At 55.8% G+C, this 25,633-nt stretch overlaps 1 protein-coding gene across 2 annotated transcripts in view; it reads right to left on the reverse strand.

Annotated features, from left to right (window-relative positions):
- PTPRN2 (protein tyrosine phosphatase receptor type N2) overlaps window positions 1-25,633 on the reverse strand; it is a 395,976-nt gene that overhangs the window by 191,114 nt on the left and 179,229 nt on the right. For both annotated transcript variants that reach the window (XM_053927307.2, XM_053927308.2), the window contains exons 7-10: window positions 18,526-18,738; window positions 17,271-17,311; window positions 14,550-14,914; window positions 3,049-3,135 (exon numbers count right to left, since the gene is read on the reverse strand). In XM_053927307.2, the coding sequence (XP_053783282.1) occupies window positions 3,049-3,135; window positions 14,550-14,914; window positions 17,271-17,311; window positions 18,526-18,738 (706 nt within the window). The remainder of the gene's footprint in view (window positions 1-3,048; window positions 3,136-14,549; window positions 14,915-17,270; window positions 17,312-18,525; window positions 18,739-25,633) is intronic.

A 25,633-nucleotide genomic window follows, 5' to 3' on the forward strand; every position in this document is an offset into this window, starting at 1 on the left:
GACGAGCCCACAGCTGCTGGGGGCTCTGCGACCTCTGACTATGTTGTCCTCCTAGGCTCCTTGAGAGTTCTTGTGGATTCAGATGCCACCTCCACTCGTGACTCAGGGTCTAGGCCCTGAGTGTGGGTCCTCACGGGGGTTTGGCCTCTGCTCCCTGGCCACCAGCGCACCGTGCACATCTGAGTCAGCCCTGCCCCCGTGTCACAGCTCCACAGAGCAAGGACTGTCTGGCCTGTGGATGTCCCCACTGCCTTCTCTGTCCACAGTCGCCACGTTCTGTGGAGACTCCTGGAAAGTGCCCTCGCCCTCATCAGTCTTCTACTCCCACTGTGAAGGTTCCAGCCCAGCTCCCGCCCTGCTCTCCCTACTGAGGAGCCCAGAGGCACCGTTCTCAGATGGCCGCACCCTGGACCCTCCAGCAGCCCCACTTGCGCTGCTCACGGCCAGGCCTGATGTCCCCTCACCTCTGCAGACTTTGTGCCTGGAAAGATCCAGCCACACCTGGCCCTTTATTCCCACCAGGAGCTCTCTGCCTGACAGAGGTCATCTCGGACTCTGAAGGCAGCACCGTCTTCCTGCCAGGGCCTCACACTCGGTGGCAGTGAGCGCAGCATCTCCCAAATCAGAAAGAAGTCCCCTCTGTTGGGAGTGGCCCTTGTCATTGCTTGAAGGGCACTGATAAATGGACAAAGGGTTGGGCTGTCCACTGCCCACAGCTGTGCCTGGCCTGTGCTGGGCTGGTCCGGAGGCTTCACGAGGCGTGGGAAGCAGTGCAACACCAGTCACACCAGTCCCCACTGCCCACTGGAGCAGGTGCCGCCACACCCCTGCTGCCCGAGTGCTCGGTGCGGCCCGGCATCTATCATCCGCACGGACAGCCATGATTAGATTATAAAGTCATAACTGTGGCCGCCGTGCGTCTGCTGGCATAATTACATCAGCATGCTAATGCCGTTTTAATGGTCTCTAATGATGTAATAAGAAATAATGGAATTTGCTTGACAGCTACATAACCATTAACAAAACACATCGAGCATAACTAGCACTTCCATAACACACAGACGGTCCCTCGAAGGGCCGGCCTCATGGCCTCCCCCCGCTGGAACCCTTAGCACGCAGCGCCCCTCCCCCAGCCGCCCCTGCCCACAGAGCCTGCTGCCAGCACCAGTCCTGGGCTCCCACGTGTGCGGAACCTGCACACGTGGCTCAGGAGTGGCAATGCTAACGCCACACATGTGCACGCACATGTGTATGCAGACATGTGTGTGCGCTCACATGGACAATAATTAAAGACCCTGGGGTGCAGTACAGACATTAACTGGCCAGGACGGGGGTGCTCCAGGGAAGCCTTTGGCACAAGAGCACCCGACTTCATCTCCAAGCACGAACAGGACAGCCAGAGGGCTGGGGACACCCCTCTGTTGGACCCCACTGGCCAGGATGCTCCCAGCCCTCCCCTGAGTCCCTGGCTTCCTGATGCCCCCCCACCCCCGCCCACCCAGCCCTGAGCCAGAGCACAGCAGCAGCCCGGGGACTAAACCCGGAAGTGTCTCCCGCAGCTGGGGCAGCTGCGCCCTGCCACTGCCCTGCGGCCCAGCATCCCCGTTGCCTCAGGTCCAGACGGCCAGACGGGAGAAGGGCATGCCTGCCAGCCCAGAGCCCCAGGACTGCTGGCCATGACCCCCTGCCCTGTGCCTGTTCTCACAGTGGAGAAGGAGCCAGCTGGAGGGTACCTGCAGGGTACGGCTCAGTCCTGCCCTCACCCACTGATGTCCTTGTGTCCATCCTGCTCTGCCTCCCAGGTAGGCGCCTCGCCACCACACACCCACAGCAGCCACCTCACGCCAGGTCCTTGTCCCCGCCTCACCTGGATCTTGCAAACCCTCCTCTCCCTGCTGCTGTCCTGGCCAAACTGCACCCCGGGCTGCTGCTCCTCCTCCCGGTCTGACCTAGCCCCTCTCCTGGGCCCCGCTGAACTCGCACAGTCTGCCATCTCCTCTCTCCCGCTCAGATCGCCTCGCCTGCGCAGCCCCCCTGTGCTCCAGGTATGTGCGCCCAGTGAGGGGAACAGATCCCCAGCTCCCTGAGGCTCCGGGCCCAGCCATGAATTCCTCATTTGGAATGCTCACTGCATGGGTCCTACGCTCCGTGCTGGGTGCTGGGGGTACATGTCTGCCACTCTCCTCTTCCAGAAGCTTCTGGGCCCCAGGCTGGGTGATATGCTTCCCCACTCCCATCTCCAAGCACCCTTCATGCTTGCTGCCCACAAATGCATCTGCATTTCCCAGGAAGTGGAAGTGGTCAGCCATTTGGCAGGGCAATGTGGCCTAGCTCCTAGCCTGAGGCCAGGTCCCGGCAGGTGCTCGGTTAACCCCAGGGAGACCTGGGTGCCTGCAGGCCTCGGTGGGGCTCCCTGTGTCCTCGCTCCTGTCTGTGGGCGCTCAGCTCGGCTCCACTTCCGACCTCAGCAGGGCTCACCAGCGCACTGCTCACGTCCTGCCTCTCCCCAGGGGCCTGCAGTCCGCCTGCACCTGCACTCGGCGACCCACTCAGGCATTCCCCTTACACCGTGCTTGCCCTCGCTGCTCCTACACGCCCCAAGAACTAGGCCGTGGCAGCCGTCCTCCCCCACGCACGGGCCATGGGCCTGTGCCCTGCATCCCGTCACTGAAGCATGCCATGCACCCTGCAGCCACCCACCAAGTGCTACAGAAGTTCTGCCAACTCATGTGCAATGGGGCTGGCGAGGGCCACGGAACATTCCAGACCCTCCCGGGTGATCCTCAGAGCTGCAGGGCTGGGAACCACGGCCCAGTGGGCCTCCATGCTTGCTGATTATAATTCTTATAATTACACTCAGGTTTCAGCTGTTTTTAAATAACTTCCCAACCCCACTGGAATTTCCTTTCATTTCTTTCTGAAACAGTTTCTCTCTGGTGTAATTAACAGGAACCACAGGCGCACGGCTCCTTCCCTTGCAAACCAATTTATGAAACAGAGCCTGACGTGGGCGAGAATCAAACCTGGGGACCCCGTGCCCACACTCACTCGGTGTCCGTGATGACGCTTGTCGGCACCTTGAGCAGATGGGTGATGTCCTCCATCAACTCCTTCCCCTTCTCCAGGCTCAGGGGGCTGTGGGGAGAGCAGAGAGGGGTGGCGTCACCATGCGGAACTAACTCATCAGTCCTGCAGGGCCTGAGACCCCCCGAGCCCCCACCGGGCCTGGGGACTCTGGTAGCCACCCCGCTGTGTTCTTGCTACTGTGACTGGCTCTCTGGGCAACAGGCACAAGCTGTTTCTTCACCTATGACGACTCACCTGGATTTTCCAGTGAGAAGACAAACCATCCAGTGCAAAGGTGATGGTTAGGATGTGTGAGGGGCCCGAGACACAGCAATGGTCTCATCTCAGCCTCAATAAGAGTGAGACGGGGGGGGGGGGGGGGGGGGAGGGGGCAGGGGGGGGGAGGTGACAGAGCAGATGCTGACAACCAGACCTCAGGATGGGAAGGCAAATGTGCAAAGGGAACACATTTTTATTTTTTATTTTATTCTTTTTAATTCTCATCCAACAACATGCTTACTGATTTCAGAGAGAAAGGGAGGGAGGGAGGGAGAGGAACATCAATGTGAGAGAGAAACTTCAGTTGGTTGCCTCCTGTACACCCCCTGACCTGGGATCAAACCCACAACCTTTTGGTGTATGGAACAACACTCCAGCCAACTGGGACACTTGGCCAGGGTGGAAACACATTTTTTAATGGATTCATTTCTAAAGTGAGTTATAGGCCAACGAGAAGACATTTAAATGTCCCACTTGAAGGGTCAGCAATGAGACGGGTGGACGGCCAACCGGCAGTGACTCTGTAAAAGGGGTGCACGTTCCAGAGTGACCCCACCCAGAACAGAGCTCCAGGTAATTCCAAGGTCCGTTGACAAATTGCAAATCCCAGCCCGCGGTTCTGCAAGTCACACGTCGCCTGTGAGCCGCCATTAGTACCGCCTCAAAGGAAGGTCCCACTAGATTGTTACATCAACGCGGTTTTATCCAGATGCCTGTTCCTACCTTCCTCGTGCCTCCCGCAGGTGTAAGAAGGACCTGGGGGCCCGGGAAACTAAGTCCACGCACCGGCCTCCAGGTCGGCTTCCTGTCCCAGGGGGATGCAGGCGGAAGCCACCAGTGAGTAAAGACGGAGTGGTGGTGTGGGTAGAACAGTGTCACTGAGAAGCCAGACACTCAGGACTTGATGGCTGCAGGTGACTGGTTGGGGTGAGCCCCTGAGGGTCCTGACGCCCCACCCCTGCTGGAGAGGAGATGGGGACAGCGAGACAGATATGTACAGTGGGAGCTGAGGCCCGGGCAGGACGACCTCCCTGCACCCCTACCCTCAGCCGCTCCCAACCCTCCCTGGGCCTGCAGGCTGCTCTTCCACAAGGTGAGGAAGGAGAGGACAGTGGGAAACAGGTGCAACCTGGGCCTGTGATCCAGGGCTACTCTCCCTGCCATCCTGCTTTGCAAGTGAGCGAGTGACCCGCAGGGCCGGGGACCCTTTGGTCAAGGATGGACGGTCCCCCCAAACTTCCCAAACACAGCTGTCCAGCAGTGTATTACATTATGTTGTAAAAGGAGAACGCTTTTACACGGGTGTGAGCATGGGGTCTGGAGTGTGCCCTTTGACCTCGTCCTCCACCCCACTTACGAAGTCCCCAGGACACCCTTCAGAGCCAGCGCCTTAGCCCCACCAGAGGTCAGATGCCAACTGGGAAGGGGCCCACCCGGAAACTCCGTGTCTCCCTCATCACCCCCGCCCGTCGGCCCGGAGCTGCAGGTCTCAGCTCTGCTTCCCTGAGGCAGCCGGGGCCCCAGGAACGCCTGCACCCGAGTGAGGCCTGCTGGGATGGCGTCTGTGCTGGCTGCTGCCTAGTGTCACGAGGATGTGTCCACTGGTGGCCAGCCTCCGAGTGTCTGTCGGAGAAAGAACCCCTGCCACGGAAACCCTGCTCTGGGACGCGGTGCGGGGCTCTGAGCCTGCGTGCTCAGCCTCTCACGGGTGGTGGTTATTCCCCCGCGGGCCTGGCACAGGGCAGCGGCTGAGAAGGGTCAGCACAGCGAGTGACAGGCTGATGAGGCGACAGGGACCCGGCCACCCTGATCTTTAACCAGAATGTCCTGAGCCAGTCCCACCCAGGTCCAGGCCTGCGGTCCACACCACACTTCAAAGACTGGCCAGGCCCTGCATCCACGGCCCTGGCCCAGGTGCCTCTCCTCTTTCCCCTCAGATCCCAACTCCCCCAGAAAGCCCCCCTGGATTCATTCCCAAGTCCTCAGCCCACGGCCTGGGCCCAGCTGGACCCACTGTGGCTCCTAAGGCCCTGGCCGCCTCCCTTCTGACATCCAACTCAACTGCAGGCTGATTGGTGCAGCAGCAGCCAGGTAAAGCCGCTTCCTTTTAGTTCCTCTCCTCCCGGCACCGGCTGGGCAGAGCAGGGAGCAGTGGTGGGATTTCTCCACGGGTGTGGTTGGGTTTCTGCCACCAACCACCACCCCACACACAACCACCAGCCGGTTTGACAAATGTGTTAACAGCATGAATGGATGCATAGGAAAATATCAAACTGTCAAAAAACCCAACATTTCTTAAGTCATTGAAATGTAAATTTTTCAGGGAACCCCAGCAAGCCAACCGAGTTGCTGCGAAAATCAAATCAGGCAACTTGCAGCAAAGCCTCTCGAAGTGGAGCCCCGCCCCGGTCCGAGCCGCGCTGTCACTGCTGGCCACCCCCGCTTCCCAGGACCCGCGTCCGGGGGGTTTCATGACTGCAGTGACCTGGCTCCTCGCAGCTGTGGGAACGCAGCTTCCTCACCCCTCTCCAGCGGTCGTACCTCTGTCCCCTGAGGCCTAGGGCCCCATGCTGACCATCTTCCCACTTCCAACCCGGGTGGGCCACCAGACTTCACAAATTTGTTCTCTAACATGTGTTACACCCAAGGGGAAAATCTGCTGAGCTGGAGTCCAGAGGCTTGATCATGAACCCCAGCCCACTGTCTGCCTCCCGACGACCTCCTGACCCCACGTCCCTTCACCCACAACACGGAGATCTCCCATTGTCCTCCCTAACGAGACCATCATGTGAAGTGCGGCAGCTCAGAGTGCTGTCAGGACCCTGGCTGCCTGCGTGTGAGACACCGGCCACCTGAGGGTCCAGTGAGGGCCATCAGCCTGCTCCTTCTCGCCCCCGAGGACTGCAGGCTCCAGGAGGGGCCGGCGGGTGGGCCACGGCGCCAGTGGTTCTACCCAGCGAGCCGCACACACGGGTGGTGCTGACTGCGCTTGACGTGAGCGTGCAGCTGCTTCTGCTTTATTTTTAACATGTGTGGCTTCCACCTGTCATCTCACGGCCTGAACTCCTCAGGAAGCAGTTGCAGTTAATCTCAAAGGTCAGTGTGTGGCTGCAGTGCGTGCAGTTTCGTCAGCCAGCCTGTGGCTGCTGTCACCCTGATGCCTGGATGCCCACCGTCACTGCGGACGGGAGGGGGATGTGAGCACTCAGCGGCTGGGGTCAGAGCTGGGACGGCTGGAGGGCACCTCACTGCCGGCCCGGTGTCTGGAGACAGGTGAGTTTCGGAAGTGAGGTCATGTCTCCTCTGTGGTGTGTTTCATTCTGAAGCCCAGCGGGGTGCTAACAGCCCTGCACAGTCATGGTGAGCGAGGGCGCGCCCAGGGACCTGCTGGACAAGCAAGGCGGGAAACTACCAAGGACAAGAGTGGTCATTCGATGGGAGGCTCCCATGGAAGTGGCTGCACATGTTCTCCACAGCAGCCTCGGGCGCCACACATGGCATGAAGGTTTCTGTGGGGCCCTGACATCGCTGCCGGAAAGAGAGAACAGGTGGGAGTGGGACAACGAGATGTGGGAGGTGAAGCTGCCTCACAAAGACAGGCGAAGGTCACGTCGGGGCGGGAAGCGCCAAGGAGCAGGCACTCACGAAGGGTTCCTTGTGCCTCCCGCCCTCCAGACCCTGTGAACCACCTCATGTGATGCTCACACAGCCCTGGGGGAAGGGAGGGTTGTGACCCTCATGTCAAAGGAAATTTCTGGAAACTGGGAATAGAGAAATTAAATGCGCTGCCCGAGGTCATGGGACTGGTAAACTCCCCAAAGAAAACCGCTAACCTAAACGCAACTATGAAGTGACCGCTGGGATGTGGGCTTCCAGAACCCGGGGGAGCCGAGCCGGCTGTGGCGTGCTTGGGCGGACTTCACCGTGACTAAAGAGTGTCGGGCAGCAAGTGTCTCCACATCTTGTTTCTACACCAGTGTAACCGTCTCGGGGCCGGGGAGATGGGGACCTGGCCGGGGCCGGGCGGCCCCGCGACCCAGACGTCATGCCTGGGACTGTGTGCTGAGAACTGAGCCTTGGCTCCTCTGCTCCCTTGTTGACATGGACATTTCGCTACCGATTGGAAAGAGCACAGGCGGGGGAGCGCGTGGCCAATGGATGGCTGGATGCCAACGTGAAACAGGCAACTGTTCAATGAGACAGTTGAAGCCAACGGATACAGTGAGGTTTCCGTGGGACCGCCCACCATTCCAGTCATCCCTCTCATCAGTGTAACAAGTGATGACGTTTATTCTATTTAAATCATCTTACAAGCGAGTTAAAACTTTTGTTGCCAGACGGGAATTCTCCCCAATGCAGAGAAGAGACACTTCAGATGTGAGCACATGGAGAGGCCAGAGGATCCGTGTGATTTAAAATTCGCACCTCGACTTGGTGCTCCCTCCTGCCCTCCACCCCACAGAAGCCCAGGGCTGTGGGATGTGGTCCTGAGCCCGAGGTAATCTGTGCAGCCAAACTGAACTCTCCACATTGGCTCCCACGGCGAGCTCGTGCCCACGTGCCAACCATCCTGAGTTACTCTTATGAATAAAATTCTTAAACCACCACTGACTCCTCTCAGGTGCGACAACAGTAGCTGAAAAACCTGTATTCTGACAACGTACTATTTTCAACATGAAGATGAGACTGTACTTTTCACTAGAAATATATTCATTTCTCCAAATTTTTGAAAAAATTCATATGCCAACAGCTTAGTACGAGTCTGTGTACACCATGTCTCAGAATTACCTTCATCAAATGTGTGTGGACAAAAGAAAAAATGGGAAATGTCACACAGAAGTGTGGCGCGTCAGTGCGCATTAAAAGCACCCCGCTCACCCAGACTGTTACACATATACGGAGCTTTGTGGGAGCCCCAGGGTCACCACAATGCAAGAGACAGCAGTAGAAACACAGAGGACAGAGAGGAACCAAGGCACACGGCCCCAGAAAACCATCAAGCCAGAGGAATTACAAAATGACCAGAAAACAACTAAACGGCGATATTAAGTCCACACCTATCAATAATTACTCTAAAAACAAATGGACCAAAATCTTCCATCAGAGGAGATAAGTGGCTGAAGGGGTGAAAACAGTAATAGCCAACTATAGGCTGCCTACAAGAGCCTCACTTTGGCAGTAAGAACGCACACAGACTAAAGGTAAAGGGATGGAGAGACAGACTCCATGACAATGGAAAGTGAAAGAAAGCAGGAGCAGATTACACTCACGTCAGACAAAATAGACTTGAAGCCCAAAACTGCAACAGGAGACCAAAAAAGTTCATTATGTGATGATGGAGAAGTCAATTCACCAAGGGGATGTAACACTTGTAAGTATGTATTCACCCAGCCCGGAGCACCTAAATGTATAACGCTGAGAGCAAATACGCACAGATCCAAGAGAAGAGCAGACAGCAGCATGATAACGCCAGGGACTTCGATAGTCGCCTTCTGCAGTGGGTGGACCAGATGGGACATCGACACAGGAACGGTGCGCTTGAACCACGCGTTAGACTGGACGGACCTAACAGGCACACGGAAGAGTCCGTCCAACAGCGGGGACACACGTTCTCCTCAAGTGCATGGGGACAGGCCCCGGGACAGACCACCCCGCAGGACAGAAGACAAACCAAATCAAGCATGTGCCCCAACCACGATGGTACGAGAAGTCACTAGCGAAAGGAAGACTGGAGGTTTCACAAATGTGTGGAGACTAAACCTGCTCCGGAACAAGCGATGGGCCCGAGAAGAAATCAGAAGAGGCACCACAAACGCTCCTGGAGCAAAGGGAAGGGACGTGGAACGCAGCAAAGGGTGGGGCACGGCGAAAGCAGGTCTAGGAGGAAAGTCACAATGGTAAATCCCACATTATGGAAAAATATCTCAATAAGCTTTACATATTGAGTAACTAGAAAAAGAACAACTAAGCAGTTACTAGAAGGAAGGGAATAACAGATCAGAGCGAAATCAGGGAAACTGAGACTGAAAAGCAACAGAAAAGACCAGTGAGACTGAGGGCTGTTGTTTGGAGAAGATAAAATAGACAAAGTAGACTTAGAGAAAGAGAGCGAGCTCAAACAAATACAATTGTCAATGAAAGAGGAGACATTACAATGGATACCACAGAAACCCAAGGAGCCAAGTGGGACGCTGCTGGCCAGGGGAGGGAGACACCGGACTCTGGGTCCCAGCAGCCAAGGGGGATGCAAACTCCCCAACCAGGGCTGAGGGTAAGGCGGGTCCTTCAGAGGAGGGAGCTCAGAGAACTGCCTGGTGTCCACTGGTTGTCCCCCTGCCTCGGTCGCTCCCACACCCAGCACCTGGTGTCTCTGCCCCTCACATCCTAGCCACCATGGCATTGCCTCCTCCAGCTCCACCACACGCTGGGACTCACCAACAAACTTCCCGGGACACATGACCCCAGTGAGATCCCCACATCAGGAAGGAGGGGACAGATGCCCTCCAGGGCCCAGTGGAGCCTTGCCCACTGGAGCCTCACCAAGAGCCCCGATGACCAAGCAGCCTGGGGATTGGAGAGGTGACACCACCCAACTGGGATTTCAGTTCAGGTGGCTCACAGCTCAGGTGACACTCTGTGGGTCAGCCCCATGGTGCAGAGACAGCAGGGAGGGGGACAGAGCTGAGGGGAATGGCTGGAGGGCCCTATACCTCCTTGCTGGTCTTCCTCTGTCATCCCTCATATCTGCACAGTGCAGAGACTTGGGAGAGGGGGACCCCTCCCACCAAGAGCCTGACTGGCGCCCTCCAGTGGCGTCCAGGACAGTTGCGGGAGTCATGAGGGTCCTGCAGCTTCATAGCCTCTCCCACCACTTCCACTTCCTGCCGCCCCAACCTGTTCCAGCTCCTCCCACAGCCCCCGCTGCCCCAGGCAGACGCGTGGCCTATACCTGTGGAACCCGACTGCCGTCCCCCCACCCGCCCTCTGCAGCCCCTAGGAGGCGCAGGTCCACACAGCTCCCAGGAAACATCACCCCAAGCAAGCCACTATCCCACAACTGAGCTGCCTCAGGATTCTGCTTTCTTCCACTTTTCCTTTTCCCTCTGCCTTTGTTCTTTATCCCCAGACTTCTAATTTGACAGCCCAGCAAATCTCCTCTTTTCATATCCTCCCTGCCCCTTACTCCCTCCTATGTCAGAGTGAAATTTAAACTGCTCAACTCGGACAGACCTAAGTCTAGGCCAAATGATGATGCAGATGACACTTTGCAAAAAATCGATGGCAGCATTAGGCACCGAGGGTCCCTGGGGCTTATCCTGCTGTGGAATCACGCAACATCACTGCAGAGCAGCAGCAAAGGTCCCCCAGCAATGACGGAGGCCTGCCACCGAGCCAGCTGCAGGGTCCCGGGTGTGGGTGCAGATGTAGGCGTGGACGCTGGGTGCGACTGGATGCCGACACGGGCACAGATGGAGATATTTACAGGGACTCCTGCTGCCACCAGATGTGAGCGTGGCTGAAGGAGGAGAGAGCCCAGCATCCCCAGAACCTTCCAAGACCCTCCCGTGTCTCAAGCACCTGGGCTGAGCTGTGGGCAGCAGCCTCTCAGGACGGGCACAGAGCAGAGAGGGTCGAAGACCCAGGCTGGAGACGGTCTTTTAAGACAAACAAGCCAAAGGTGAGCAGTGGCAGCAGGGAGCCTGTTACATGCAGGGAGGAGTGTGTGCAGAGATGGCGGCTGTACTTTCTGAACAGAAAGTCAGAGCGTGTCGGTGAGACGAGGTCCGAGACAGAGAGAGAACTGACATCTGCATGGCCCCCGGCACGCTGCAGAGCCCTTTGCCACATTCGTCAGGGGTGGTCTTCTGCACAGGAGGGAGGAATGCTCTGCACCTCCTGGCCCACCCCTGTTCTGTGTCCTGATGGTCCTGTCCTGTCCTTCCGTCCCATGCCTCTCCCCCGGCCCCCCGGGGGCAGCAGCCAGGAGAGCAGAGGGGGAGCTGGGATTAGGCGGCACTGTCTCTTAGCTGGGCCCCTTCCTCTCAGCCACATGGCTCCCAGGAGACATGGGCAAGTCACCCCTGAGCACAGGGGCTTTCGATTTCCGAAGGAGTGACAGGAAGAGGGTGGGCCGTGTCTTCCCCCAAAAGGCTCCAAACAACCTGCCTCTCTACCCTCCGGATGGGGTAGGAGGAGGAGGAGCATGAGAGGAAAGGGAATGTCCCCTTGCCTACGCGTGAGGCCATGTGGTACTGGAGCACGGATCCCGGGCACCTGGCAAGTGGAGAAGGTGACTTCCGAGCTTTCTTCCAGACTTCTGACCCAAACCTGGTAATTCCCCAGTGGGTGAAGGTGGGGCCACGCCGACGTCTCTCTGGTCAGACAGTCTAACCGGCCCCCGCAAAGGGCGGTGCTGTGGGAAGTGGGTGCCTTCCCGTGCCTTCGTGGGGCGGGTCCTGACTCGATAACCACGCAAATGAGAGAGTGAAGTGCCTGTGATTTCTCCAACTGGCTGACCCCAAGTTCAAGGGAGTTTTGTGATAAGAAAAGCTGACAGAGGAGAGTTGACAGCCACACTGTCTGGGTCCAGAAGGCTGACAGGCACCTGAGGGGCCACCGAGCCTGGGCCTGTCCTCTCTCTCCCGGGGCGTCCTCCTCAGCTGCCCTGACGCCCAGCTCTCTGCTCGCCCCCTTCTCCTCCCGACTGAAGCTCACCAGCCTCTTCTCTCTTGGGGGCTGCGTTCTTTCAGGTTGACGCTACTCACTTACTCAGCGTCCACTGTGTCCTGGCCCCTCCAGGGCCACTGGCCTTGCTGCCTGAGGCAGGCCCCAGGGTGAGGCAATGTGCTGTAGGGCTGCCCCTGATGGCGGTGTCTTCTCCCCGGAAGGCTGTGGAGACCAGACGGAGACCAGCACTTTGCCGAGATGGCGGGAGCTCCATACACCCCCGTGGGAGACAGCTGGGTGCCTAACTGGCCTGTCCACAGCCACCAGAGCCGCTGGGGCAGTGCGGTCCTGAGGGGTACCGTGGGACCTCCCCCAACATCAGACTGACTGCTCCCAATGCTGCCCCTCTGCCTGTAGGTGCTCACGACCACGGTTACGGGCCAAAGATGATCCTTCTGCGGGGGCAAACTCCAAACACAAGGGACTTTATGGTGAAGAGAAGCAGCCAAGTAACTGGACGGCTGTGTTCTCAAAAGCATTTATTACCAGATGCAGCAGGAGTTTCTTCTTTCCTGAGAGGCAAACGATGCCTCTGCTTTGAATCCACGTCCCAGCCTGTGGCCTCTTCCTGACAACGTCACTTGAAATGATTTTTAAATTGTCCTTGGAGGACAGGAGTGGCCGTCCTGCCCTTCATCCAGTCCTGAATAATCCGTCTGAGTTGTAAAGAGATGAAATGCCAGCGGTGAAGATTAAAGTGCGCCCTGTCCGTCAGGAAGTGTGAGCGAGGCAGTGCCCGCAGAGCTGAGCTGCAGGACCTCCCTCCTGCCTGAGCGCGGTGGTGAGCCGTGTGCCAGCGATGAGATAACATGGAGGGGAAGTCATGTTCCTTCCGCTTTTGTGGGCCAACTGCACGTACAAAAGCCTTCTTTTTAAAGAATGAAATGAGATTCTTGTCAATTAATAGCTGATCTATGAAGACTTAGGCTGAGATCTGGTGAAATCTTGCCCCAGAGAGCCCCAAATTGCCAATTAATCTGATAACAGAGCCAGAGCCTCCATCTCTGTCTCCGGGAGGGAGGGCCATAGCCCTCTCGTGCGCGAGGCCTGGTGACAAACGGAGAATTACGGACGCAGAGCTGAGTTATCTGCACCACGTGTATTCGTCTACCGAAGCAGCAAAGAAAAAGTGAAACCAGCCACAACAAGGTAGTGGTTTTTCTCTTTCACTTGTGTGTGTCACAGTTGTGCTCACATCCCAAAGGTGACACCTGGGAAGCTACACAGTAAAGCAAACAAACACCAAGAAAAGCGTGCACTCCCTCGTGCCACTGCCTGTTCTGTGGGGACATCGGCCGGGGCAGGAAGAATGCCAACTGCTGACAGGGTCTCTCCAGTGGAAGTGCTGGCCGCTTGCTAGGCTGTGACTTCTCTGCAATTGCTCGGTGCTGGCACCGGCAGGGAGGACTGCCCTGCCCCAAAGGTTCCCGGCAAACCACACCATCCTCAGTGGTGCAGACAGGAGGTGCTCATGCTCTTCTGTGCCATGGGGTGCCCAGGACCCCCAGTGAGGGGCAGCGCCCGCGTCACCCTGCAGCAGCACCTCATGGCCTGGATGAGTCCGTGGGTGTCAGGACAGGAGGACACGGATGGCCCGGTGGGAGGAAAGGCAGCTGCACACAATCACACACACTCACGTGTGCACACACAATCACACATTACACACACTCAGATACTCACACATAACCACATACACTCACTCGTGCACAACGCACACACACTACCATGCACTCACACATTGTACACACGCACAAACTCACACAGGCACACAGTACAAGCATACACAGTGCACGCCACGCACACACCTGTGTGTGTGTGGCCGCACAGGTGTGTTTTCCTGGGAAGCACCTCTCTCACTACTGGAAGGGACCAATGCCTTCACAGAGCTCAGCAGTGAGTGTCAGGCTCTGTAGCGGCTCCCGGAGGAGCAGGCTGGCCCTGCCGCTGGGACACGGTGTTCGAGTATGGGGCCTCATGGGACTGAGGACAGAACTCAATGAGGATGGAACGCTCTCTTGCTCTGGGGCCACTTCCCCTGAAGGATGACATGTGTCCTGTCATTTGGGCGACTTTGTGTGAAAGTGACAATGAGTTTGATGTTTTCACAGGTCTGGAGCCAGCATGCAAGGCAGACCTGGCTCACCATACCCTGGGCACCACCCACCACTCAGGTCTGGCTTCTCTCTGCCCCCGCCAGCCCCGCCCAAATCAGTACAGCTTAAATATACCCCTTGGTCTGACCAGCAGGTGACCAGGCTGAGACCAAGGAGTAGGAAGGGCTCTGTGTTGTGGAGAGTTGCCCCTGAGCTCAGGCTCCCAGGCCAGGAGCCCTGGGGATGGGCAGCTGGCTCCGGGTTGAGACACCAGGCACCTCCACTTGTTTCTCCAGGGGAGACAAGCGGAAAGGAGAGCACTTCCCCACTCCAGGGGGCGCCAGGATCCTGGGCCCAGGAGAGAAGACCAGAGCTCCTACTCACTCGTCCTCTGTCACGATGTAGCCGTAGTCCTCCCCCGGAGACTTGACTTCCAGCCGCAGGCTGTCGCCAGCGTGTCTGTCAGCTCCTGCTCCGAGGTGCAGGTCCTCCTGCAGGGCCCCCGGAACCCAGTGTGGGGACTCCCCAAACCCGTCGACCCTGGGCTCCCAGTGTGGCGGCCGCTCCCACAGCTCTTTGGAGTAGGTCTGGCTTTTGACATTTTCCACGCCGGTGGCATCCTCTTCCGAAGACAAGGAGGCCTCGGGGTCCTCGGATTTCTTGCTCCCCACAGGAAGCAGGGCTCCGGGTGGGAGTCGGGACCCGGGGTCCTGCAGGATGTGCCCGAGTCTGAGGCTCACAGGGTTGACCTGGTGGAAAGGAAATCACGTGAGATGGCTTCTAGGAGAGAGACTGTTCCCCTACAGGATGAAAGGCTGTTTGTGACAAACTCAGCATGTGGGGTAACAACAGGCACCTTGCAAGGAAAAGTGGATGGAGGACAAGAGTTTAAAGTCTGTGTTTAAAATGACGTCTAGGTGAGGAATTTTCAGCCAGGGGAGGATGCACATCGGAATCATTTCATAATGTGTTCCCCACCCCACCCCGAAAAGAATGTGCATGCACACGCACACGCGCACACACACACCCCTTCCCGAAGAATCTCAGCTTGTCCAATCAGTGCAGGTCTTCAGCATCTATAGGTCAGAAATAACCTGTATGGTTCCAGAACCCATTCCTGCCCTCCAGACACAGCCAAAAATACAACCACGATGACGACGACAATGGTGATAATTTGCATGCATGGGGCCCTCACGACAACCCTGAGTCAGGAACAGGGACGTGCAGCTGCGCCCTGGGGACGCTGGCCCCACCCTGACCCTGTTTCCTGGGCTGGAGCATCCCGACTGCAGGACGCTCTCCTACGACACGCAGTGCAGGCCCCCTGTCACTACGGTACAGTCTCTCCTTCCAGTATCACCCGGCCGTGAGTGGGGGCTGCGCTTGTCTCTAACCCACAGCCTGTGGGGCCGACAGAGGCTGTCGTGTGCACAGGGTCGCAGAGGCCGGGAGCAGCAGGTCCAGAATTTGAGGTCGGGTGTAACTGACATCAAAGATGTGGTCGCTGGGACACCCTCAGACGCCCAGCACTGTCTCCTACAGAAGCAAGCGCAGGGCCCCCTCGACTGGCAGGTGACAGAGCAGAGTGGGCTGAGGACGCCTTCTAGGACGGGCATTTCCTTTCTCGCTATGAAGTCACATCTCCAGTGTTGTGTTGGACAGAAATGGGGAAATTGGATTCACTTTACAACTTGCTTTACCCAAACACACTTACTTAGGAAGTTAAGGAAGGGCTATAAAGGAAACTAATTATTCCATTTTTAACTAAAATTTTTCCTAACTTTTCCTTTTGGTTTGGAATACTTACAGAAAATAGTTTGAGGAAAACATGTGTTCAAACCCTGAGTGGCATTTCAGTCACCAAACAGGGATGGAACAACCTTCCCAGGCTTTCAAAGGGAGGAGAATGGTGTTCTCACCTACACCGTGTGTTGTGTGAGGAGGGAACTTGTTAAACAAATAAGAGCTCAGATAATCCAACACTCGGGGATCCTCGTGGGACAAAGTGCTTGCATGTGCACCCCGAGTGGCAAACGGGTCAACACCTAGCTCACCTGGGATGAAACCGCCACAGTGGAAGGGTACTGGGGCCTCGCGGAGGGTGGGCTTGGGGCCCCCGTGGGCCCATGTGACCCGGAGACCCCCAGCCTGGCCCCACACTCAGCCGCTGCTCCTCCCTGCCCCTCCTCTTCATAAATAGGAAGTGTGCTCTTAGACACCCGCTGCAGCTCAGACAGAATACCCCACCATTTCTGATGGACGTTTGAAACAACTGCTGACTCTACTTGCGGACAGGCACAGAACAGAAACCACGCAGACACACCGACAGGACAAGCACTCGCCAAAGTCCTTTTCCCCACAGCACGTTCTTTTGCAGAGCCACACGAGCTCACTGTCCTGGCTTAAGAACTGATCTTCCACGTCCTCAGGACATGTACTGATGCACAAAGTGTCTTAAGTAGGAGCAACCAACCGTCCGCTCAAGGAGTGGGTGTTGCCCAGGTCCGAGCCCTTTCCGCTTCGCCTCCCTGCACGGCGTGGGCCGCAGGGCTGTCTGTGAGACGGCCGCGCTCTGCGGTGGAGCCGCCCCGGCACTGAGGACCATGTGGATCGGGGTGAGCCCAGCTGAGAAACTGAGTTTTTAATGTAGTTAATTTTAATGAAGTCCACATATGGCGCGTGGCTGCTGAGCCACTGAGCAGGTGCAGCCACCGAGAGCCAGTCAACATCCCTGTTAAGTGGACCCTGGAGGTCAGCACACAAGAGAATCTCCAGGGGGATTTGATGGTATCCCATCTTCCGGACCCCTGGGTGGGGAGATTGTAAGGGATAGTAGTTTTTTTCTTTGCATTAACCATTTTTCTTATTTCTACAATGGATAAGTATTACTATAAGATCTGAAAATAGATGTTAGTCTGTATCTAAATATACACAATTTTGCAGGTGCTGTTTATACTTTTCTCACTTTGGGGATTATGAGGGCTTTTCCATCCTTTTGTAGAAAAAAAAAAACTTTTGTATTTCAGAAACTTTCCCAAGCCGCAAACCAGGTGACCACACAGCTCTGGGTTTACTGTGCGTGCATGTGGAGATGTGGCCTCTTACCTCTTCGCGAGCTCCAGCTTCGTTGCCCTGCTCCCTGTTACCTGCAAAAGACACAAGCGACTGTTATCAAAGTCCTTGACGAGAATGTTGCTTCGAGGGGTCGCAGCACGTTGGTGCTGCCGAGGGGCCTTCTCTCCCTAATGGCGCCGTCCTTGTTTCCACAGACAGAACTGCGCTCTGTAAAAGCCACAGAGGAGGAGGGGCCCACCGGCTGAATGGTGACCGTGACGCCCGTCAGCGGTCCGTGGCCTGCACATCCCCTGACCGTTGGCTCACACGGGACAGCCCACCATGCAGGACAGTCCATTGCTAAGAAAGAGTGAGCGGAAGCAGAGGACTCACACCTGCTCAGGTAAGGGGTCGGCGGCACTGATGGGTTGTTTCCTTTCTTGGCCGATCACGTCTCTAAGTCAGTACCCAGCCCGTAATGCTCGCCATACCATGCTGAAGCCGCAACCACCACACCCGGGACCTTCAACTTTCCCAGACTGAGAGTGGGGGTCCTGCCTTTTGATCTCTGGTTGCCTCACCAACGCCTGGTCCTGGCGGAGTTCCAGTCTGTCGCCCTGCCTCCTAGCTGTCAGCTGAGGCAGGCATCCGCTGCCATGCCAGCCTCCATCCCACCCACAGAGAGAGACATGCACCCTCTGCCCGTGCTTCTGGCACAGGTTTTTGTGCCTCCTGTGTACAAGCACTGAGCCGCATGTTCAGTGTCGCTTGGTGACTCGGAGAAGCAGTCAGGCACAGAGAAGGCCGTCGCCCGGGGAGCCCACCCACGCCTGTGGGGGGGGAAGGGGGAGGTGTACACGTGTGCATGTGTGTACATGCATGTGTGTTTGGGGAGTCAGGGACCTCTGCTGTCCCCTGGGGCAGCCCCACTGGGTGGCTGGGAGCCTCAGGCAGACATTCCAATGAGCCCCTTTCACTTTTTTAGTTGAACATTTGACTGTGTTCACACACACGCACAGTGTGAACGAAAGCACTCTGGATCAGCCCCATTGTTCTCTACGTCTGCACTCCCCGCGAGGGCGTCTGTCTCCTCACAGTGTACAGTTCGCCTTCAGCGTAATAGCTCTGTGGGCTGAGCCCAAGAGGGCAGCTTTTGGAGGCAGATGTCGCCCAGACAGAAGCCACCAGCTGTATCCCGTGTCCCCGTGGCAAGAACACATCACAATGTGTGAAGCCAGTCTCCACGTCCCGTGGCCCAGCCCTCCCCGTCCACCACATCAAGGGTGCCCAGGACCTGGCAGCTCACCTGGAAGGCTGTCCTTGCCCTCGTCACTGTCTTCGAAGGGCGCTGCTTCCGGCCTGTATGCCAGCTCCGTGGGCAGTGCTCCAGCTCCTCTCCAGGGGTCGAGCATGTCATCGGCTAGCACACGGGCCACCTCGTCGAGGTCCTGGGGGCTCAGCGCCTCCACATCAACCTTGTGCTGTCTCAGCTCCTCCAGCAGGTTCTGAAGAAGGGCTCCTGGAGGGCAGAGGCACACATGTCAACCCTGTGCAGACGATAAGGCCGTCCTACCAGCAGGACAGGCCCATGTCGTGCATGTCTAATCTGAACCCCATGTGACCCTCCAGCCAAAGCCACGCTCAGCATCTTTAAACCATGAGGATGGATGAGGGAGCTGGGGAGGAACTATAAGCAAACGCACACACCTGACTGGGAGGATGGAGGGGGCCTCTGGTGAAGTAGCTGGACTTAGGTGGCCAGAGACAGAGCAACCTCATCTGCCCTTAGGCCACAAAGAAATGGAAATGAGCTGTTTCCCTCTCACTTTCGAGAAAGATAATGCCCCCAAGTATGGGCATGGTGCCTGGCGCACCTGGCCTGCAACACCGCCACCACCACCACGGAACTCCGGCCATCGACGCGCTTCCCACGGCCCCTCCTGGCCTGCGCTGGTGGGAAGAGCCTGCGTGAACTCTGGGCCACTGTGGCTGCTGGGTTATCTGCACAACACGCAGACCTGATTTATACCTGTGTTGTGTCTGAGGTAGGTTCATACATCAGCGTGAAACTCAAAGGGTGTTTCCCCTCGAAACCGTGCAAGACCGGTTCAGTGGCAGAGCCCCTCCCAGCCTTCTGCTGGAAGCAGGAAATAAAGAAAAATCACTGTTTGGGGCCCAAAGGGACTTGGGGCGGGGGGTGGGGGCGGTGCGGGCCCAGCTCAGGTGACGGTCTCCCTCCCTCGTGGCTCTGCCTTTGCCTTTGAGAGGAAGGTCCAGCTATCACCTGGACAGAGCCGATGGAGAAGATAGCACCAGTCGAGGGTCAGAAAGGGCCATTTTCCAAAAAGACACCTAAACGTAAGCTGTGTTCGCAGGAGGTGGGCAAGTTTTCATCCTTGTCATCTTGTCCTGGGGAACCCATCTCCCCCACATGCCACAGACCTCCCACCTCTCCGTTCCCTGCGGGGTGGACAAAGACTGGGACCCTGGTGAAGAAGATGGTGTGGGCCATGGGGTGGGTGGTCTCGGCCACGTGCCGATGTGACCCTGGACTCCACGTCAGTATTCTCCTGCCTGGTTTGCTCATCTATTCACTTGACCATGAAGGGTATTACTTTTATAATCATGAAAATACAGTAGAAACAATTTCCTCCAGGGTGTGTGTACCTCTTAGGCATTTCTCCTAAATGGTTGGTAGTATTTTGAGGAATTACTCTAAATATAAAAGCAATATATCTTCATTGTGAAACAAATACACAAAGAACAATAAATAAATGCACCATGCCAAAGGAAGATGACAAATGTGGTGAGTCCTGGGGGCTCTGGGAGGAGGTGGGAGAAACAAGGATGGGCAGAGAAGGGCATCCATGCACCCCTCTTCCCACGGGACTGCCCCTGCCCTTTGGCTGCAGCTGGAGTGTGGATTGAGGGACACGATGTTATTGAAGTAACAGGCTTGCTCCCATGACACACAGCTATGAGATGGACAGAACATGTGTGGAAACAGTTTCCAGATGCCAAGATGCAGGTGGAACTGCTGTGAGCACTCAGCACGGGAGGCGTGTGAGGCGCCCGTACTCATGACCTTTACTTCAGGGGCAGTTTCTGGACCAGGGCAGGAGGAGGAGGAGCAGGACAATCCCTGGAGCTCAGGGGTCAGGGGTCAGGGGTCAGGGTTAGGGGCTGGTAAGGTGAGTAGCACTGAGGAATGAAGCACTCTACAGGGGGCTTGCAGAGTGGGGCCCCCATGGGTCCCTGAACAAGGGGCAGCTGCCTTGAGCAGAGTGACAGCTGTGGGGCTGGGACTGAGCAGGGGGTGGGCCATCCATGGGGGGTTGCTGAGGCTGTACTACTGGAAATCTGCAAAGGCCACCAAAATAGACCAACTCGAACAAAATATAAAACCCAGTCTGATAGGAGTCAAATAAAAAAGGATCCTCTAAAAATTTAACTGCTTCCAGGAAAAAAGTAAACAAAACGATGACTCAACACCCTTTAGGGGGAGGTGAAACATTCTCAAGTCCTTCCATATATGATGTCTAGTGTGCAACAAAAATCACTAGACACATGAGAATCAGAATATCGTGAACTGCGACCAAGACAGAATGACCAAGATCATTCCAGGTCTAAGGTGGTTAAAATCAGAGAGAGATTCATGCCCCCAGAGGTTCTCAAGTTTAAACAGGACAATTTACAAGGAGGAATATTCCTTCCTTCCTTCTCTTTTTCCTTCCTTCTTTCCTCCCTCCATTCATTCACTCTTCCCCCCACCCACAAACACTTATTGCACAATTTCTGGGCACAGTTACTTTCAAGGTGCAGAAATGAAGCATGTAACCAGCCCTTAACTTTCATGTAAGTTTCATCCATATTAGAAGAGACAGAAAATAAGCAATTAAATCCATAAGTAAGTACATAAGATGTCTGGTGGTGATTGGGGCTGTGGGAAAAAAGAATCCAGGGAAGACAGGGAGAGGGCAGGGAGGAATCTGCATTCTGCAGGTCACTGGAGACGAGCTCAGGGATACCCATGGGAGGCGGGCTCTGGAGGAAAGGCTCTCTGGGCCCAGGAAGTGCAGTGCAAAGGCCCCAATGCCTCAGGGCTGGAAGAACAGCACAGCAGCCAGAGTGGCTAGGACAGAGCTGCGAGGGGGCACGGGCAGGGCGTGGAGAGAAGTGGCAGGGAGGTGCCCAGATACGCAGGGTCTCAGGCTGTGACAAGGACTTCAGTTCTCACTGAGTAGGGGGAAGCCCTGGCTGTGTTTGGAGCAGTGGGACGTCCTCCCTTTTATAATCGGACATGGGCACTGCACTGCAAGCTGGAGGCAAGGTCAGGGCAGGGAGACCCGTTGCAGCTTCTGTAATAATCCAGTTCTCAGGAGGAGGGCTTGGCAGAAGGGCCACCAGGGGTGGGGGAGGCAGGTGGTACCCTCAGTGGGGGACGTGAGGTGCGAGAGAAAGGAAGGAGCTGGATGTCCAATGGCCCGACACCAGGTAGGGTGGGAGCTCTCAGCACCCACCGTGTGATGTTGGGCAAATGCGAGGTAAGTCAGACCACAAATCCCGAAAGAACCACAACAAAGAAGGGTCATCATTCTCTGGAGAAACAAGGTAACCCCCCACAGAAAAGTGGTGTGTTCTGGAGTTAGCCACCACTGGCCACTGTGTCTGTCACTTAGGTCTGAGGCCCTGAGGCCCTGTGAAAAGGAGCCAAAGACCCCATGCGAAGGGGCTACTGACAAAATGAAATGACATAGAGTACCCGGAGTGTCACCACCTATCCGATAATCAATACCGTTAGTGAGGAATTGTGCCCCTCTCCCAATACAATAATCTGTATTCTTTTAGTAACTCGAAACATTATGTCTTATTGTCACCTATTTTCTCTTAGCTTCCTTTAGTTCAGAGGGAAGGATGGGAGGAGATTGTTACATGACAAGACTCATGTTCCCGTGGGTCTCATAGAATAACTATAATAAGAAATATCCACCTTCAAAATGGAATGATAAAATACAATTCCTAACATTGCCTCCTCTCATCCAAAAAGGAATCTTTTCAGGTTATCACTAGTGAAAATAACTTTCAAATACCTTAGGTGGTCAGTGGTAGACTCCCGGCGACTGCCCGGCTTCCTAGGAGAACCTTTGCGCATGTTGGGAACCCCCTCCCGTTCACCCCTGTGAGCCCCACTGAGCACCACAAAGCACCCCTGTCAGCCATCTGAAGGTGAAGAGGAATGAGGAAATCCTTTGACAAAGCCCAGCTCGCCCCGGTGGGCGGCAGAGGGACCAAGTTTGGAGCGCAGTCGGATGCCATATGCATGAAAGCAGAATGGTCCTTTGTTCCATCACCTGCCCCACAGAATTCTGAGACCTGACAGCTTCTGATGACATTTCATGTAGCTTTCGATGCTCCAAGTGTCTCTACTGGAGCAATTACTTGAAATATCGGGACATCAAATATGTAAGTCCGGAGGGAGGAGATCAGCTCACAGCACAACTGTGACAGGCCTGACCTACTAAATTATGTTTCTTAAAAGGGTCCCCAGACCAATGTTACAAGCTTTAGAGAATGAGAATGGTGTGCAGAACGCTGCACTGCAACACTGCTCTCACACAGCAGGCGTGGGTCATGCACAACAGCTGTTGCTGCTAAGTGCCTTTATCACCACGTACACGTGAGAGTGCAGTTTAGCCACCTCCAAACATATGCCACCATCATCACCAGCATTATTGCCATCACAAGGAATTCACTGGGCTCCTTTTGCTCGGAGAGCATAGAGTTCACTTAATTTCTGGAGGTCGACTCTCAGGTATTTGCAAAGGCTTCAGATAAATTCAGAGGGAGCTTATTATTTCATTCTGTCCTCATTTGGGCCTCCACCGAGGAGACATAGGCGTAAGCATATGTCAGCGTCCTGTCTGTTTTCACTGAAAACACCACAAGTACAGTGAAGTGTGTTCACCCTCCAACCCGAGGGGCTGAGGGTTTGACAGCTAAGTGGTGTGTGCCGCTTGCTGGCTGCATGAGAGGTGCTGGGCTGCCACCTGGGTGACAGGCATCCTGCTCAGGCGGGCCGTCCACTTTGTACTTGTAGAACGGTGCCCCTGCCCAACTCTCCCTCTGTCCCATGTAATACCGAGGCAAAGAACAGAACGGTCCACTTAGCTTTGGTGTTAATTACGTGACTCAGCTGGTGGCAGGGTAGGCGCCCAAATTGCTTTCTAAAGGCTGTTTCCGTGAGAGTCACGTTAACGTGAGTCTGCACGCTGAGAATGTACATGCATGGTGATGAGGGCACAGCCTGGACCCAGGCTGGTGGCACACGCCAGACTGGACTAGGACACTGTCCGGCGATGGCTCCCAAGGGTGTTGCTGAAGTCTGCCTGCAGCCGGCAGCCCGGCGTCAGACCCCACTCGCAGACACAGCCCCGAAGAGGGAGCAGTGCGAACTCCCTGCTAGGAGCAAAGTTCTAGGCAGCAGTTCTACCCACACGTGGGTAACTCAGGTCTGCAGCTACTCAGCTTATAATCAGGTCCAAACTAATGTGTGTTTCACCACGATTTTCAAAATATAACTATAAAAAGTGGACGTGGCATTTTCTGTTACCCAAGAGTGGCCAAGCTCATGGGACCAGCCTGTGTGTTAATCCTGACTTGGATTCACAGGACCTGGCCCTGTGAATACACTGACGTGGTGGGAGACACGAAGGTGCAGCAGCTGATGGCCGCCCCCTCGCCCACGTTGGCCACGTGCAGCGAGAGGCACAACCATGTGTGACTCAAGGGGCAGGGACACACTCCCGACGCTGACAGCACTTATCTTGGGTGATTGTGTGTTTTTCTATCTTTACGTGAATTATTTGGGTTTTGTTTGGTACCTGCTTATGATGTTGATAACTGGTAAAAAGTACAACAGATAAACGTTTATAAATTCTGATTTCCATAGTGAATAGATCACCAAAGGACAGGATAACCTTCTAGCAGGGAGCACTCCACTAGGGCCGTGACCTGGGACACTGCGTCTGGAGCTGGGGAGCTGGACCAGATGACGTCTGAATCCAGCACTGCCGCCCTGTGCTGTGACCTCTGTCCTTGCCACTGTCCTACCTCATGTGGGCCTTCAGAGCTTTGAAAGGGGACAAGCTGTGAACAATGACTCAGTGGAGGAAGATAGTCTCTTTTCCACGAGCAGTTTTTATCAGGTGGACATGTACCGCACGCAGGAAGCTGTGCCTGATGCGCTGATCACTCACGTGGCAGCAGGTACGGGCGGGTTTTCCTAGAGTTCCACCTGTAGCCTGAGCTCTGGGTCACAGGTCGTGTGATGCATCTGGCAGTTCTCACGGGCTCCTCGGGCCCTGCTCTGGTGGGCAGCCCTTTGGGTGTCTGGGATGCCCGCTCTCCAGGGCCTCGCCATCCTGAGGAGCCACAACACATGGGCCCTCCGGCCCTTCCTTCGGACCTCCCTCCACCTCCCTCGCTGTGCTTTGTGAAGCACGCTGCCATGTCCTGCACTTTCATGGGGAGTTGTGCTGTGGCGGTGGCTCTGTCTGGGCTCCTCACCAGGGCCTGGGGTGGCCGTACCGAATGGTATGAGCACTTCGTAGGGTGTGGAGAGAAAGGGCCTGGTGTCTGCTATGGTTGGCCATCAGCTACCCCCCGCAGGGAACTGATTCAGCGAGGAGATCTCGGGAAGACCCTGGACTGCAAGTTTAGAGAAGCTGGTCTCTTCTGGTCCGTTTTCATTCTTTATTCCACCAACCTCAAAGGAAAAACTCTCCCCCTAAGAGAGGCCCCCCCGGTAATGTCAATCCCACCTATGGCATGTTTCTGCACAGATGGCTCCCAGTCAGTGGCCTGAGCCGCTTTCTCAGGCACCTGCCTTCTCCCAGACAGAGAAAGCTTTGGGAGTGGCCTCACACAGTCCCCCTAATTACGACGTTGCATTTCTTTCATTTAAAAGTGCTGTGGCGGCTGGGCGGAGAGCGCCGAGGGCCACCTCGCTGACGAGCAGCGATGTGCAGCAGACACTCACAATAGAGTGCTAATGTGAATGGGAGCTCGGCCAGTGCACTTTTTAATGCTCAATTTTATTGTTTGCAGAATCTTCAAAGGAGAAGGCATATTTTATCAGAATCTTGGTTTGTATTGAATGGTCTTAGAAAAAAGCTGTTAGAAAGTGAATAGCTCAGAGCCTTCTGCATCCTAGCGAGGAGTGGGAGCCAGTAAATACCCTTCTCCCGCAGAAAAGCCTAACAGGGTCCAGCTCGCTAACAGGACTGAGAGCCCCAGTGTGGCATGTCAGCCATGTGAAAGGCCACACAGCGCACGTAGTACGTGGTGAGAGGCATCTGTCGCACACTGTGTGCTTTTGGGGACAAAGCAGATAGGCATAAATGTGGGAGCTGGGT

This window comes from Desmodus rotundus, chromosome 6 (assembly GCF_022682495.2).
Source record: "Desmodus rotundus isolate HL8 chromosome 6, HLdesRot8A.1, whole genome shotgun sequence".
NCBI lineage: Eukaryota > Metazoa > Chordata > Mammalia > Chiroptera > Phyllostomidae > Desmodus > Desmodus rotundus.